The sequence below is a fragment of the Apus apus genome, chromosome 1 (genome assembly GCF_020740795.1).
Source record: "Apus apus isolate bApuApu2 chromosome 1, bApuApu2.pri.cur, whole genome shotgun sequence".
Classification (NCBI taxonomy): Eukaryota; Metazoa; Chordata; class Aves; order Apodiformes; family Apodidae; genus Apus; species Apus apus.
The window spans coordinates 61,139,021-61,156,347 of record NC_067282.1 but is presented as its reverse complement, the minus strand read 5'-3'; the positions used below and the strand labels follow the sequence as shown (position 1 = coordinate 61,156,347).

The 17,327-nt window shown below is 43.7% G+C and overlaps 1 protein-coding gene across 2 annotated transcripts in view; it reads right to left on the bottom strand.

Moving 5' to 3' along the window:
* TMEM255B (transmembrane protein 255B) overlaps positions 1-13,645 on the bottom strand; it is a 72,220-nt gene extending 58,575 nt beyond the window's left edge. For both annotated transcript variants that reach the window (XM_051633336.1, XM_051633344.1), the window contains exons 1-3: positions 13,580-13,645; positions 6,118-6,260; positions 1,664-1,726 (exon numbers count right to left, since the gene is read on the bottom strand). In XM_051633336.1, coding sequence (XP_051489296.1) covers positions 1,664-1,726; positions 6,118-6,260; positions 13,580-13,643 — 270 coding nt within the window. In that variant the 5' untranslated portion in view covers positions 13,644-13,645. The remainder of the gene's footprint in view (positions 1-1,663; positions 1,727-6,117; positions 6,261-13,579) is intronic.
* Positions 13,646-17,327: the final 3,682 nt, after the last annotated feature.

Below are 17,327 nucleotides of genomic sequence, written 5' to 3'. Positions count from 1 at the left end.
TAGCATGAATGCTGTGGAAGACAAAGCTATTTTCATTTGCCCACCACTGAGTCTGCCATTTGGAACCTGCTGTTCATCCTGGTCTCTGATGTGGAAACCACAGGCAATTGTTCTTAAAAAATGAATACGTTGTTTTGTTAGCAGCCAAATTAAGGAGGCCTGGCCTGCTGCAGATTTGTGTCTCACAGGTCATGTCCCATTTGGATTCTCTAGTGTTTAATAAGAGGTGAGCTGACATTGCACCTTTGACCACCATGGGGGAATTATTTAATAATTATCTTCTACCCACCTCTGAATTTTCATGAAACTTGAAGGTAATTGCACACCTTTGAAGTCCCTGCCTTCCTTATGAACTCCACTGAAATTTGTCAACATGTTAAAAAAATGGCTAGGGGAACAGAAAAGGACACCGACAAACATCATGGTGTTGTCAATTTCATTCTTTTGGAAAACCCAGCTAGAAATAAAAGTTAAAAGCAGGGGAATACTTGCAAGCACATGAATGAAACTTACAGACAATGAAAAATAAAACAACAAAACAAACAAACAAACAAAAAACACAACAAAAATAACACACCCAAAACAAGTGATATGAAAGAAATTTGTCTACAAATAGCAAGAACAAGACTGCATTTACCAAGAGGAAAACAGAATCACACAATGGTCAGGGTTGGAAGGGACCTCTGGAGATCATCTACTCCAACACCCCCTACTAAAGCAGGTTGACCTAAAGCAGGTTGCACAGGTAATCACAACAGACTACTCATAAGTGAAGTAGTCACTTCTTAGTAAAAAGCAAGGTAAATCCATAATTTCCTCCTCTGAACTTAACATCTCTCTTATTTATACCAGTGAAGGCTCTGCATTATGAAATTAACCATATTTCATGGTGCTTAGCTATAACCAGTCTACTGCAAAGTGCACATTGGACATGCTGTTATTCAACCAAGACACTGCTATTTTTGCCAAGAGCAAGGAAAGTGTAAGATGTCCCATAAATCCAGTCTTACACACCTTCCTTTACCCAGGTGCCCCAAGGACTTTCTATGACTTCCTCACATTAAAAAAAACAAACAAGCAAGGGGTTTGCAAAACAAAGCTCAATCTAAAAAGAAGCCACACAGTGTCATCAGATCCTGTCTGACCTAGCCAGGGAACCTTGATATCAAAAGCTCTGGGGTTTTTTTTCTACTTCTTAACACATACAGTTTCAGGAAAATGTTCCTGACTTAAACTTCTTGTGCAGGATGAGATCACCTGTTATGGTCAAGTTGATCGTGTAGCTCGTTACTGCCCTAACTGGCATGAACCATGTGTTTTTGTCTCATTACCCATCCCTTTCCAAGCTACATGATCCTGGCCAAGCTCTGGCACTCATCTGATGCTTCCCTGAGTCATTTCAATTCACTAAACCAGCAGAAAATTAATTCAGTAAAAAAAATCAGGCTGCTTCTGTCCAAAGTGGAACCACCCCTTGCCCTGTACAGATGGAGTCACTAGTCAATTCATGCTTCTCTGAAACTTTTCAGAAAAGGTGTAATAAAAGACAAACATTTTGAGGCAGATGCAGCAGCTTTATGTCAAATGGAAATCGCTCCTTTTTGTGGTATTAAGACATCCTGATACAAAAAAAAAAAGTAAAACAAAAAAGGTTGTTGCTTACCATTTGTCTTCTGTTCTCTACCAGGTGGATTCCAACAATCCCCAGGAAAGATCCAAAGCCAAGCTAAGGCAAAGAACAAAACCAAGAGAGACACATGAGGTCAGCTGATTTGATCAGCATTCCAAAACATTACAGTGATATCTGAGCTGATGCATCATACAGATGGACTAAGAGGTGTGGGTCAGGGGAAAAGGTGGAAGTTATTGGTAAACATAAATAATTTAATGTGACGGGGAATGCCCAGAACTGCAGCTCTTTGATATTTGAGAACAAAACTTGTCATGTGTAAAATGGAAGTTTGTATAAAGATACCCTTCTATAACTTGGCTATTGTTACCATAGTCACATATAGTTTTACACAGTCTAAAGCAAAAACTGAGCAAAGTAGGAGAAAAGAACACTTACATTTAGCCCATATACCATTATTTTGGAAAACTGCAAAGCTTTAGGCAACTGCAGGCAGTTGTCCCTCAAAAAACTGATATGTTGCTGCTACACAAGTCGATCAAGTTAAAATCCTTAGGGTTGGGTTTGTTTGTATGACTAACTACTATCACACATCCCAGAAAAAGCCCTTGCTAAAATGCCAACAGAACCAGTACAGTTAGTTTCAACATGGGGCAGCTGCAGCACCAGCAGCCATAGGGATGCTGGAGTAAGCTAGCCTCACTGTTCCTGCCAGGAACAGCTTCAACACCAGGCTGGCAGGAAAAGCCTTCTCCTTATGACAGGCCCATAAAGGTATGGAGAGGTAGAAACTCTTTGGATTTGTGGTTAGCATGAGATAAAACAACAACAGGTGAGACCAGCCTTTCCTCAGCCCTTCCTGGAGTCTGGACTCCCACTGGGCTCACATGGGCTCGGAGAAAAGGAGTCTCCTTGATGCCACACACCTGAGATGCAGCTGGCCACAGACTGAGAAGCAGCCAGAGTTGGAGTGCAGGTGTCAGCAGGCTCTTCCCATAGAGCTCCCTCCTTGCCTTGCCTGACCAAACGTTGCTCAGAGGTCACCTCAGTCTCAGTCTCCCATCACTTTCATGCTCCTTGCTCCCCTCTTCAGCTAGGGCTGACACTCCTTCCTGCCCAGGCACAACCTCAGTCACCCCCTCAGCTCCCACCCAATCCACCCCATGGACAGGGCATGACACCTCTGCTAAAGAATCTAAGACCTTTTGTGGAACAAGGTCTCTGAATCTGGTTCCAAGCCTCTCCTCCAAAGAGAAGTTAAGTTTTTAAGGACTACATGTCCCAGCCAAGGGCTTGAGCAATGACCATGAACTCCTTGCTGCTATGCACAACTGCTCACAGCAGAAAGGACTTCTCCCGCAAGCACTTCACTCACTCAGTGTCACAACAGAAACCCGTCACTCCTTCCCAAGAAAGCAAATGTAGGGAAAGGGGATTTGCTACCGGGTGTACTGGGAAGATTTATGTGAAAGGGAGACAGAAGGACTAAAAGCAGAGACGTTTGAAAAAAGAAAGAGTGTGCAAGTGCATCCATGCTGACAGCTGAATAGGCAAGAGACTTGGGACCATGAGCAAGGACACTCTGTGCAGAGGGCAGCAACTTTGCAAATTAAGATAACTACATCAAATAGACACCTGGTTCCAGGCCCCATTTTTCATCCCAAAGGGAACAATCCATGAAGCCCATTTGTGGCTGATGCAAGGGGCACAGAGCAGAGTAGAATCATCCATGTGAACAAAAAAAAATAAATAATACAATTAGCAAATAAGGAACAATAGCAATTAAATTAGAAGGAGCAGAACCACAGATGATGCAAACCACAGCATTGCTGAGATTGGTTTAGGGCCATATGTGCTGCTTTTTTTTTTGTCTGTTTAGACAAGAAGCTGCTTGGGTTGGGAACTCTGGAAGTTCAGGTTAGTATGGTGACTGGGACAATTGGACCCTGTACACTGTTGGTTGAAAGATCATAAAAATAGCAAATTAAAAGAGTGCAAGCAGTAGTCATGGACAAGTGACATTAAATATTTAAGTATAAACAATATTTATAAGGAATTGAGGTTGAAGAAGTTCCAAGTCTGGCTTTGCAGCTTGTTCCACAAAGACAGCCATAAACTCAAACTGATGATCAAGCAGTAATCCACTAAATGCAGACACCTTTCAAAGTGTAGCATTATACTAACTCATCTAGACACAGAAATATTTTATATTAAATTACTTGGGATGCATAAATGCAGATAATACCTACCACTATAAAGATGTCTTTACAAATAAGCTTTTCTCAAATAAATTATAAACTACTACATTTGGAGAGAAATTAAAGTGTCTATCTCTTCTTGAAGCCAATGGGATCTGAGCAAAAGCTCAAATTATATTACAGATCAAGCCCTAAAACCCTGCTCTGCAAATACTTCTAGATGCCACTAAATCTATGCAAGTGGATATTCACATTTGTAGGTGTTTGCAAGATAGGGGCTAATTAAACCTGCATGACCAAAAATCCCTTGGTCGGTTGAGATCTAGATCTCACCTACCACCTCTGAAGTTAATACTTTACCACCGAATTCTATGAGAACTAGACCTTATTTTTAATTGTAATCAACACTGTCTGTCCTCACAAGGTCCCTTTTCTCTGAGCCCAACAGTTAAATACGTAGTCTGGAATTCACTCCCCTGGCTTTAGGTCCCTAAAAGTTCGGCATCGGTGCTATGTTCGTTTTCTAAGCTCCCTCTGCTGTCCGAGGAGAAGACAAGCACCTTTTGAGGGTTACCAGCTATTTCTGGAAGAGCCGGCTGACTTCGAGGGGAGGAGGAGGAGAAGCCACCCCACGGCACATCTGCCAGTGCTGCACTGGAGGCAACAGCCTCTGGCAATGAGGCAGGAACACATCAGGGCTGTCATACGCGTCTGGCTGGGCTTTTGGGAAGGTCTGTGTAGCAACTTTAACTCTTGCTAAATGCTGGGGATATTTAGTGTATTATTGACGTTTTAGACTGACAACTGCCCACCATTCTTTCTCAGTGACTTCAAGCACCCATCACACATGCACAAAAAGAATTCTTAGTTTTATTAAAATTATTTTGCTCCAACAGTCTTTTGAGGGGGGAAATGATTAATAAAAAGCTTAGTTTTCAAAGTGTTCTGATAAATTCTAGCTATTCCATCTGGTTATGAATTACTCCAAGATTAAAAAAAAATATATAGAATTAATAGATTATCTTTTTCAGCTGAAGGGGTAGACATTGTGTTATTTCTAAAAGAAACTAAATGCTGAAATAAAGTGGTTGATGCACATAGGTTTATTACTTGTTGCACTTATTAAAGACAGTAGTTTAAAAATGAAACTTCTTTCAAGGGAATGAATGCAGCTAATATGGCCTTTCAAAAATTCTAATTTAAATTACAGAAGAAGAAGAGACCTTTATCAGTATTATTCTATTTTAGCTTAATGAAAAGAAAATTCATTATTTTAAGGTTTTATTCTTGGAACTACTTTATGTTCTATTTTTAAAACACCACTCCTTTTAGATCATTATCCCAAAATTATCTTTCTGAAAGACCTGTTCACAGCATGACAGTAAGATGTAAGAGGTCTTGCTTAGAAATAATAGTTCTAACTTGGAAATTATTAATGGCAATGCAAAATGTATGCATATTATTAATATCTATATATCCCTCTCCTCTGGGCATTTCATTCCACAGAGAACAAGAAATAATGGTACCTTACAACACATTTTGGTAGTGGTGGAGCCACATACCTAAGCAGGTTCCTAACTTTGAGTGCATGAGTTTCTTCACCTTGCACCCTCTGCCTCCTCCCAGCTGCCCTGGGGACACCAAACGAGGCCAAAAAGATTTTTGGCTCCAGGGGTTTGCACCCTTTTGGATATGACTGATCTCTTCAGTCATATGGGAGCTGAACTGTCCAGGGCCTGGCAGGGCTACCCCTCCCCAGAAGTCACAGAGGCACAAGATGATGTGAGGCAGGCTCCAGGGAGAAGCTTCCTCATGCCCAGCCCCATGGCTTTCCCTGTCATGGACCCAGCAGAATTCATGGCACATGGACATGAGTGGAGTGGTTCCATCTGCCATCAATGTAGTAAACCTCTAAAAGGTTGTTTAAATCTAACCCATGTCTCTACTGTCCAGTCACTTCTAGGCCCCCATGTAACAGAGATCAGTGGGAAGTCAAGCACAGGTTCTCACATAGGCCCCTGGGCCCAGCACACTACTGTGCAGTGCAACCTTGAGTGTTCCTCTTGTGCCCCCCAACAGCCTCCCCAAAACCAGAGCTTACCCCCTACCTTACCAGACACTAGAACCAGCTCAAAACAAAGGACTATCTCCATCCTGTGAAAAGCAAGAAGACTGAATTTTCCTCTTTTTTATTTATTTTTTTTTGTAATCGATCAGAGCTTCCCGTCTCCAGCTGATAATAATTTATCTGGCTGCACCCAATAATCTAAAATAGATTTCTTTACTCACAACGATGCCTGGGTAGTAGCCTCCCACGGTAACATTTTCTGTTCTGGTGGTAGCTGCCAGACCTATGGTCAGTATGAAAACAGACACTACCAGCAGAGAGACAGTGAACCAAAGTGAAGTCTTCTTCCTTTTTGCAAATTGTCCTGTAGGGAGTGAGGAGGAAAAAAAGAAGACAGCTTTTAATTGCAATCAGAGCAGAATAAATACAAAATATTTTCTTTTGCTGATCTTTTCTGTTTTAACCCACTGTTGTTCTCCCACTAAAGAAAAGAGCTGGCAGACAACAGAGGGAATTAAAAACACAGAGCTAGATAGAGCTCAGCATAGCTTAATGCACACATATTGGGTACATGCATGAGCCTTTATTAAGCTGAACTGAAAGTCAGTGACAATGATAATTATGCCTTATCTTCAGTAACATTTATAACTAAAGTGTTGCTCATATCTGTAAGTCAGACCCCACAGACCTTAAATGCTTACCTACATGAAGTGCCAATTTGACTCTACCCGGACAGAACATACAAATTTATATCTTAAACAAGATTAGCAGAAACACTGCATGCTACCATGGAAAATTAATGTGTTCTTCATATTTACCAGCACAAGCAAACCAATCTGTACCTCTGAAGCAAAGCTGCAATATAGTTGATCAGGTATATGTTATAGGCGCCTACATTTTTTAACAGCAGCTGCTCACTGAAATACTTCCAGTCTAACTGGGATTTGGATTCAGATACCTCCAAAGTGAGAAACCACAGGCTCATCTACTGCTTTCAGCTGTTTCAAGTCACTTAACCTTGTCATGGTGGTGGCACACCTGAGCTGCAACCACAGGTTACTAACAACAGAGCTCCAGCCCAAAGCACAGATTTATGTAAGACTTACTTAAAAACATGACTCTACCTAACAAAAGGCACCAACATAAGAAGGACACAGACCTATTGGAGCAAGTCCACAGGAGGGCCACAAATATAATCAGAGGACTGGAGCACCTTTCCTGTGAAGACAGGCTGAGAGAGCTGGAGGTGGTCAGCCTGGAGAAGAGAAGGCTCTGGAGAAACCTTAGAGCAGCCTTCCAGTACCCGAAGGATCCTACAGGAAATCTGGGGAGGGACTTTTTACAAAGGCATGTACCGATAGGACAAGAGAGAACAGTTTCATTCTGAAAGAAGGTAAACTTAGGCTAGACTTTAGGAAGAAATTCTTTACTGTGAGGGTGGTGAGACGCTGGCACAGGTTGCCCAAGGAAGTTGTGGTTGCCTCCTCCCTGGAAGTGTTCAAGGCCAGGCTGGATGGGGCTTGGAGCAACCTGGTCTAGTGGGAGGTGTCCCTGCCCATGACAGGGGGGTTGGAACTAGATGATCTTTAAGGTCTCTTCCAACCCAAGCCATTCTATGATTCTAGGAAATTAATCAAACTGTGGTTCATTTGGTCAGCATGGATTTACCAGACACAAATCATGCCTGACCAACCCAACTGCCTGCTATGATAAAATGACTGGACGTGTGGAGCAATGGATGTATTTTACCTAAAATCTAGCAACTTTTTTAACGTGGTATTCTGCAACACTTTCATAATCAAGCTGGGACATCATGGTCCGGATGAGCGGGCAAGCAGATGGTTAAAAAACTGGCTGGACTGTTGGGTTTGGAGGAAGTGGTTAATGGATTGTACTCTACCTGGAGATCAATAACAAGTGGAGTACCACGGGGATCTGTCTTGGGACCTGTCCCATTTAATGTATTCATCAATCACCTAAAGAAAGTGGTAGAATGCCTGCTCATCGAGCTGGCAGATGACACAAAACTGCAGAGCCCCTGGTAGAAAGGGCTGCCATTCAAAAGGATCTAGGCAGGTTGGAAAAGTAGGCCAGCAGAAACCTTACAGAATCCAACAGACAGATGCAAAGTCCTGTGCAAAGGGAAGAACAATGCCGTGTGATGATACAGGCTGGGGACTGCCAGGCTGGGGAGTAGCTCTGCTGAAAAGGACCTGGGGTGTTGGCAGACAATGAGCTGCACATAAACCAGCAGTGCGTCCTGGCAGCAAAGAAAGCCAACAGCATCCTGGGCTATATTAACAGGACCATCATTATTAGATCAGAACAGTAACTATGCCCCTCTATTCAGCACTTTTTAGACTGCATAGCCCCAGTTCTGGGCCCCCAGTACAGGAAATACATGAATTAACTGCCATGAATTCAACAGAGAACTCCAAAGGTCAGAGGGCTCGCAAACTTGTTGTATGAGAAGAGGCTGAGGGAACAAGGCTTGCTCAGCCTAGAGATGAGATGGCTTTTGTCAGGGCTACTTCAGTCTTCCAGTACCTATGAGGTGGTTGTCAAGAGGTCAGACTCAGGCTTTTAATAGTGGTGCACAGCAGGAGGAAAAAAAGACAGTGGACATGAACTGAAACAGTGTTTCAAACTGGATATAAGGAGATTAAAAAAAACAAAAATCAACATTAGGACAGTCAAGCATTGGAACAGGTTGCCCAAAGGGGTTGTGTTGTCTCCGTCCATGGAGGTTTTCAAGATTCAACCAGGAAAAAAGCCCTGAGCAACCTGGTCTGACCTCTTAGTTGACCTTGCTGTGAGCAAGGAGGTTGGACGAGCAACTTCCTGAGGTGCCGTCCCACCTGAATCATTCCGTGTTTCTATGGTTTTATGACAGTCAAGACAGCTAGACTGAAAGTGGCTTGGGTATCTGTGTTCATAGCCACTGTTATGAAACTGTAGCTGCAATGTAGACGTATTCTAAAGGGACAAAGGTACACAAACCTTCTGAAAGTCAATGGGACAGATACTCCTCAACTAAATGTTTCTGAATGTCAGCTTTTACGAAAAGTGCCTGAGGAACCAAACCTCCACATTTTTCTCAAAGTAATACCATGGAGATAAACTAGGGTGCCAACCTGTCCTCCAGAGTTTTGGTTATCAGTAATGATGTACAAAAAAGAAAAAAAAAAAGAGATGCATTTGATTGTCCAGACTGAGTGTGCTGGAAAATGTCATATGAAAAGTATGATCTTACTTGTAACTGGAGCAAATCAGATGTGGATTTAGTGGCATAAAACAGAAAAAGATGTCATTATTTATAAGGTAATTTTTGGGGCTCGACTACATTTTTGCCTTGGAATTTACACATGCTAGAAAGCATTTGTGCTTATTCAATCTTCACGTTAATTGATCTTTTACCAGCTGCATCTCAAATCAGAGGCAAGTGTCAAATCATACCTCTTATTTTTCATACTCCAGTTTGGAAACTCTCATAACTACACATAGCTAGCTATAAACTCCACCCTTAGGAGAGATGACTCACAGGCAGGAGCACAGAAAGGCCCTCTCTGGAACAGAGACGGGCACATGTAAGCCCTTGTTCTCAAAGCCTGTGATGTGCTCAGAGAAGATGGGTAGAAATCGGGTCTAAATTGGTTTCTGCTCTGGTTGTCTGGGTTTCCTTTGTCACATTGATAAAAGTATTTGGCATCCTTATCAAATTGTGTATAATTACATGTATATAAGTCACCAGCATATTGTGAGACCCAAGTAATATTTGTAAAGCAGCATAATATCTTCAGATGAAAAGGCTACATGTGCAAAGGCTTCTTACTATTAGATCCCTCCCGCTATTTTGGTCATGCTGGTTCCTAAGATTTTTTGAGTCATTGTTTATTAGTGTTTGTAGCAGTTGCCATGCAGTTTTTTTGGATCTGCTTTTACTGTATCTACCAGCCAAAACCCAATGCCAGACTGTTCCCTCAGGAGCCTTGTCCACAACACAAACAGAGAGGCTGGCCCAGCCTTCTTCTCTGACACCCTCTGATGCCGGGCTTGGACTGAAGGCTGACCATGCACAAGACGAGCAGGTAAATTAAGAGCATAGGGCATGTTGCTGCCAGTATTTCTAGGCTGAATTTTATTCCAACACCAATGTTCCTGTACTGCAGAAGACAGTTAATGTAGGGTATTGACTTTCCAATATTTTAATATTGAAGTGACTCTCAGAATAATTTTGACATTTATCCCCCTTAAGTTCTTTAATAATGATTCAGTATGAACATATAAACTCTTAATCTTGCTCCAATTTAGTTATAGCTTGAAATTCCTATATCCAGCATGACAGGCTGTAAGAGTTGTGGTTGTTCAGCCTGGAGAAGAGAAGGCTCTGGGGAGCCTTCCAGTGCCTGAAGGAGCTACAGGAAAGCTGGGGAGGGACATTTCACAGGAGCATGTACTGACAGGACAAGGGGGAATGGTTTCAAACTGGAAGAGGGTAAATTTAGACATTAGAAAGAAATTCTTCACTGTGAGGGTGGTGAGACACTGGCACAGGATGCCCAGAGAGGCTGTGGCTGCCCCCTCCCTGGAAGTGTTCAAGGCCAGGTTGGATGGGGCTCTGAGCAACCTGGTCTAATGGGAGGTGTCCCTGCCTGTGACAGGGGGGTTAGAACTAGATGAACTTTAAGGTACCTTCCAACCCAACCCCTTCTGTGATTCTATGATTCTATGACACCAAAACTCAAGTGCGTAGAAAGAAATCTTCCTGTCCTTATGAGTGTTAGCTTGAGACCAGAGTCAACAGAGAGTGTGAAAATGTCATTACCTTCTATTGGCAACATTCTGCAGCAATTTTGGCCAGCAATGTATTAACTGAGTTTGATACTGCAGCAATGGGCACTACAGTAAAAATTGGGAGATAAATTAGAGAGGTAACGCTGCTTCCACAACACTGGATTGTTCTCTGCCTGCCATAGACTGAAACTGTGCACAAAAAGGAACAGTGCCAGATACATTCTCTGCTCTGCTTCCTAAATGTCTGTCAGGGAAAGTATCTAAGCCACTCTGCCCTGATAACCCAATAGAAGGAAAGGTAACACCATCAGGAGAAGAGGCACCAGACTGCTGCCTCCTTGGGAGAAAAACAGACCCATAAGGAGACAAACTGAGATCATCCTCCACTAGGTAAAAAGAAAAAGTGCCTCCTGAAGACCAAGTTTTATTGGACTCAGCAAAACCTTTTGTCCATTCATCAGTCACAGAAAACAAAATTATATTTACAGTGCTCAGTTTATGATGGCCGGGGGATAAATTAAATTTGTAGGAAGACAATGGAAAATGAATGTTTTTGTGAGGAGGGTATAGATCAGAAGTGATGGATCTGATGATGAATGCTGGGATCTGGATTTAGGTGAAGCAAAGGGTGAGCTTAAAAGGAGAGAGAACAAATTTATGATGAAACATGTCCATAGTATGGAATGTGTCCAATGGTCAAAGGAAAGAAAGAATAGAGTGAAACTGCATCTCTCAAGTCTGGAAAATTTGCATGTGATCTGCAACTAACTCAAAAAAAGCCTACATTTAGACCAAGGCTGACTTCACATCTCCTTTTAAAATCCAGTTCTATGTGTCATAAAGTCTATTAAAAAGTGTGGAATGATTTTTGACAAGGAAAGAATCACTGCAGGATGTAGCAATCTGTTGGGATCATAATCACATTTGCTGGATATTAGCAGCACAGAATTTCATTACTTGCTCCTTGATCTACTTAAGGTGATCTAAATGGAAATATTAATTTCAAATAATGTTCAAGCCCATCTCATATTAGCATCCTAATATGAGAAAAGATAAGAGAGGAAGGTTTTGTAGCAGAAAAAAACCAAAAAAACCAAAAACCAGTGCATTTTTATTACTGAATGAATACTACCAAAAACTGTGACGTTTCAGAGAGTGGCATTAACCATATACAATAAGACAATTTAAGCAGAAATTCACCATAGACAGAGAAGTGTGGTATCAAAGGTATCCACTGCTTTGCTGCTATCGAGAAAATATATAAGGGGCGATCTTTGGAGCTAAACTGGTAATTTTTAATTACTGCAGTACTCATTTCAGTGCCATCTCTCTCTTGGCTACGGTTTTCATTGTTTCTTTTCAAAAATGGTTTATGCCAGTGAAATTGAAATAATCCTAAACTGCCTCCCAAAACTAGATGTGATGGACTGAGATGCTTAAGAGATATTCACACCTGCTATTGGCGATGACTTTTCCTTTCCTGATTAAACGCTTGACTTGTCCAGAGTGCTGAACTAATTAAACCAGATGCAACAGCCACAAGATAGCAGCTTTGATCGGGCCCGTCTGTTATCTTTCTTATGGATTTGTTGAGGAAGAATCCGTGAGTGTGTTACCTATTCCAGACCACAGGAAACATTGCTGTGCTCTTTCACAATTACATTAAAAAAACAACACACCAAACTAGAAATATAACAATAACAAAACCAACAAAACACCACCAAACAAAAAGCCACCAAAACCCACAAACACACACACACAAAACCCCAAACAAACCAAACCCCACAAGCCCTCCTTTGAGACTACCTGGTACAGCTACAGTAAGTGATATCAGGCAGTATCACTATGACTTCATTGCTTTGGCTCCAATTGTTTCACTCATAAATAATTTAACGAGCAGCTAATCACGAGTTTAAAGCTAGCATACAGATTCTTCCTTTTCTGCTGATTACCTGCAAACATTTTTAAAATACGGCGCATCATCCATTGCTACCTTTTCGACGCTGATACCATTTTCTTTCCAAATTTAAGACAAAATTTAAGATCTAATACATTTTTTTTTACCGGCTGTTACAGTTCCTGGGTACATAGTGGGGTCTCTGATTATCCTTCCAAACACTGCACAGAGTCATTCCTAGCAGCAGTAAGTTCTGTGTTTTCTCGACTTCAAAGAATTTCACTGGAATATTTGTCTTTTTTTCTTTTTCTTTTTTTTCAATATGTCTTAATTTTTTTTTCAGGACGCACGCTGTCAAGACAAGCAGCACCCCACTTCAGCAACGAACCCCTACATTTCAGCAGACACGGGTGGAAGGAAACCCCCTGCCACCCGGCTGGGATGCCAGCTGACCCCAGGTTTGTCCCCTCCAGCCGCCCCGCCCCGCACCCCGTCCCGACCACCGGCCGGCCCCACGCCAGCCCCGCACCCTGCTGACTTCCCCACCTGCCCCAGCGTGGCAGCAACTGCCCCTTGTCAGCAGGCAGGTGCGGATATCTCTCCCGCCTTACTTTTCTACCCACGTTCCGTATCAAGCCATTCGCGCTCATGTTAAAACACCAGCACAGCCACCTGCGGAAAGCTCAAAACCGGTGATTCTGAGCACCACAGCCAGCCGAAGCGGGAGGGACGCCCCGACCCGCACTGCCGAGCTCAGGCTGAACCCCCCGCAGCCCCCGCACAGCCACCGCTCGCGTCCCTCCAGCCCGTTACCTAAAGCGCCGCGGCAGGGGCAGAGGCACCTCCCCTCGGGAAGCCCCCGGCTCTCCATCAGCCTCTCCCGGCCGTCCAGCCCCCCGCACCCGGCTCCCGCTCTCCCTCTCAGCCGCGTCCCCGGGCTCGACCCCTCGACGGGGCAGGGAAGTTGCGGCGGGGCAGGTGCCGGGGCTCACCTGTGGGGTCCAGCACGGCCAGCGGACCCGACACGGCGGGGGCGGGCTGCGGCGCCGTCATCATCTTCCCCGGCCGCCCCCGCTGCGCTCCGCTCCGCGCCCGGCCGCGCTGCTGCCAGGGCCGGCCGCGGGGTGCGGGCCCGCCCCGCGGGGGGGGGGGGGCGGGGGCGGGGCGAGCCCTGCCCGGCCGCTCCCCGCTCTGCCCCGCGGCCGGAGCCGCGTCCTGCGGGGGGAACGCAGCGCCCGGCCCCGCGGGGCCCCGACGGGCGGGCTCTGCCTCCTGCAGCCGGCGGGCAGGGCGGGCACACGGGGCGTCGCTGCCCGGGGCTCCTCAGGCGCTGCGCATCTCGTCTGCCCCGGGCTCTGCCTCTGCCCGGGCCCGCTCGCCCTGCCTCAAAGTGAAGACGTGGCACAAAGGCGCGCTGGCGGGCTCTGGGTGCAGGTCCGTCTTCCCACTGCCTTCTGGTTTCTCCTTTTCGAGGCACAGCTCTCCTTGTGTTTCATGTTGGGCACCATCCTCCTCCCAGCAAGCCCTGTGCAGCATGAGCAGCTCCCTTCCGGACCCACCTTTGAGCATGTGGGGCAAGGACCAGGTCTTTGTGTGGTGGCCAGTGTTTTAATTCATTGTACGTTTCACCTCAGTCTCAGGCTTGGCTTCAGGTCTTGATTTGTTCTTGGCCTATGGCAAGAGTCCAGTTTGTCACCTTGTGGAGATCAGAGTGATCAAGCTTTCCTTTCAGTTTTCCTTGTCACTTTATATATGTATGTGTGTGTGTGTGTCAGAAAAAAATACCACAGCAACCGGAAATATTAATAAAATTAATAACAAATTCAGGCATCTCAGAGAAAGAGATTAAAGCAGCCATAGGCTAGGCTCGGCAACATCAATAGTCAAGATACATTGTAGGGCTATTCTTTTTCTTACATGGTATCTATCACTTTCTCAGCCTCCCCAGCCCTCTTGCTCCCTCTCAGTTTTCAGTCCCACAGCAGATCCTGTGCTTGCCTTGCTACTACTACCCAGGAGCTGCTAGCTGCTGCTCCTGGTGCTACCAACTGCAGGGACATGTGACTTCTGTCCGAAAGGGTCTGGGGACAACTCAGAAGAAAGAGCCAACAGCCTCTGTCTTGTTTTGGTGCCTGCTGTTCCTTTTGCAGAACTTCCCCACTAGCAGGGAACATAAGAACGTTTTTTGGACCATGTTTTTGATAGGCTGCCGTGCACTTTGCTTGCACTGAAGCGTGTTCTCACACCTGCAACAAACACAACTCTGTTTGTGTTTCTCTTTTGCTCAACCCTCTAAATGTGTGTACGCATATGCATTTAGCTTCTTCAGCCTTTGGCTGATTTCCCCAGAAAATAGTTAGGTGAAGGGAGATGACGTTTTCAGACACCACATCTACTCTACGAAGCCAAGTGAGCCAGGAGCTAAGGCGAGCCACAAACTATTTCCATTCCAAGTCAAAGCCACCTTTTTCACTCTGTGTCCTCTAACCTGGAGGGGCTGAAGGCTGTGGTCTGTGTAGAAAAGAGAAAAATGAGCACAGAGGTAACAGTTGTACTACTTATTAATTACTCATTGTTAATAGAAATTAAGGAAGTAATGGATTGAGAAGACAGAAAAGGTGAAGGTACAAATACAATTTTTCTTTGAAAGTGAGTGTGATTAAAAGTGACAAAAAAGGCCCAAAGTCTGGAGTACAGACCCTCATGTTCAGGGATGGCTCTGAATAAAGATTTCCATCAAGTCCAGGGAGGGTTGGGGAAGACTTTAATTCACCAAACAGTTTGTAAAAATAAATACCATATCCAGCATATATATTCTTGGGTGTGGTGGGCAATAAGCTTTTTCTACTAGCAGCCACTGAACAGATACTGCAGCCTAAATGGAAGCTCCTTTAGAATTATTTTCAGTAAACAAAAAGGATATTATAAATCTTTTTAAAAATAATTAGATTAGAGAAAATAACCTCCGAGTTCTTCAACCTGGAGAAAAGGAGGCTGAGGGGAGACCTTATTGCTCTCTATGACTACCTGAAAGGAGGTTGTAGTGAGGTGGGGACTGGTCCCCCAAGTAACAAGCAATGTTACTTGAGGAAAATGTTACGAGAGGAAATGACCTCAAGTTGTGCCAGAGAAGGTTTTATATTGGATATTAGGAAAAATTTCTTTACCAAAAGGGTTGTCAGATATTGGAACAGTCTGCCCAGGGAAGCAGCAGAGTCACCAAACCTGGAGGTATTTAAAAGATGTGTAGATGTGGTGCTTAGAGGCATGGTTTAGTAGTGGACTTGGTAGTGCTGGGTTAGCAGTGGGACTTGATGATCTTGAGAGTCTTTTCCAACTGAAACAATTCTAAGATTCTGTGTTTTTCCCTGAAAATTTCTGGAGAGCCAAAACTAGGTCTGGACCTATAGTCCTTGATATTGGGGGGCAAACATTCAAAAACTAAGGGAAAAATGATGGTTGAGGCTGCCTGGATTTAAAAACTCAAGCATATGAATTTGATAAAATCATGAACTTACTTTATATCCAAAATGAAAAATCCTGTGTAGCACTTTCTTCTCCTTAAAGAGGTTGGAATAAGACAAGAACAACTGTAGACCTAGTGGATAAGTAACTACTTGAAAACAAGTATTAAACTATTGAGTGAACCTACAGGAACAGAAACAGGAGAGCTAGTTTTCAGGGTTAGAAACTGCAGAACCAGAGATATCAAAAGGATGAAAATCTAGGTGAGCTAGATGTTACAAAGGGTAACAGAGAGCAAAGAATTCTTCAACTATATAAATAGAAGCAATTGAAAGAAAATATATGCATGGTCATGAAATCCCAGGGATGGGATGAAGACAGAGGCTGCTCCAAATCTTGAATTAATATACTGCCTCAGTTTTCAATCAAACATTATTTATATGAAGGTATTGACAGAGACCCTAGAGGAAGTGAGGGTAATATAAATGATTACATGAGCAGATGTGAAGTGGAAGCATAACTTAGGCTGTTTCTTGTGACAGACCCAGGAAAACTGCACCCCAAATGTTGAAAGAATTGGTAGCTATCTCTTCAAGGCCAGAGCAACGTTTTTGACTAATCAGCCAAGTCAGAGGTGAAAAACTATTACTGGAGAATAGAAAACCTCTCTTGTAAAGAGGCAGAAGGAGTGAGTGGAACAGCAACTCCATGCCTCATTAATTTGACTGGGGAAAATCTTAAAGATAAGTAAAGAATGGGTTCAACTACTGTAGGGTTCATTGACGTTAGATCATGTCAGACTAACAAGATCTTTAATAAGGTAAGTGATTCCTGAGGCAAAAGCAATGTAGGTAAGTAAATCTGTCAGGATTATGCTACGCATTTAATGGAGTCCTTCAGAGGAAATGTCATAACATGGAGCAGACAGGTCCAAGTACAGCTCACCATCAGGTATGAAGACTGCTAAAGGGAAGCCAAGACATTGAAAGAGGCAGGATGTCTGAGGTGTGCCTCAGAGAGCAGTCTGGAGGCAAAGATCACTGTTGGGATTTAGTTTAAGGAGTACAGATGTTGTTACTAAGTGTGTGACCATCACAAAGCTAGTAGACATTACTATTACTGACCACTGTGGGAATGGGAACATACTAGCATGTTAGCAGCAGGTTGAGGTGGAGCTTCCACACTTAAAAACGGACAATGGCACCTTTTATGGTAACTTTGGAGTCTTCTTAGTTCAGTGAAACTGAGCTTCAGTGAAACTGAGGAGGGATCTGT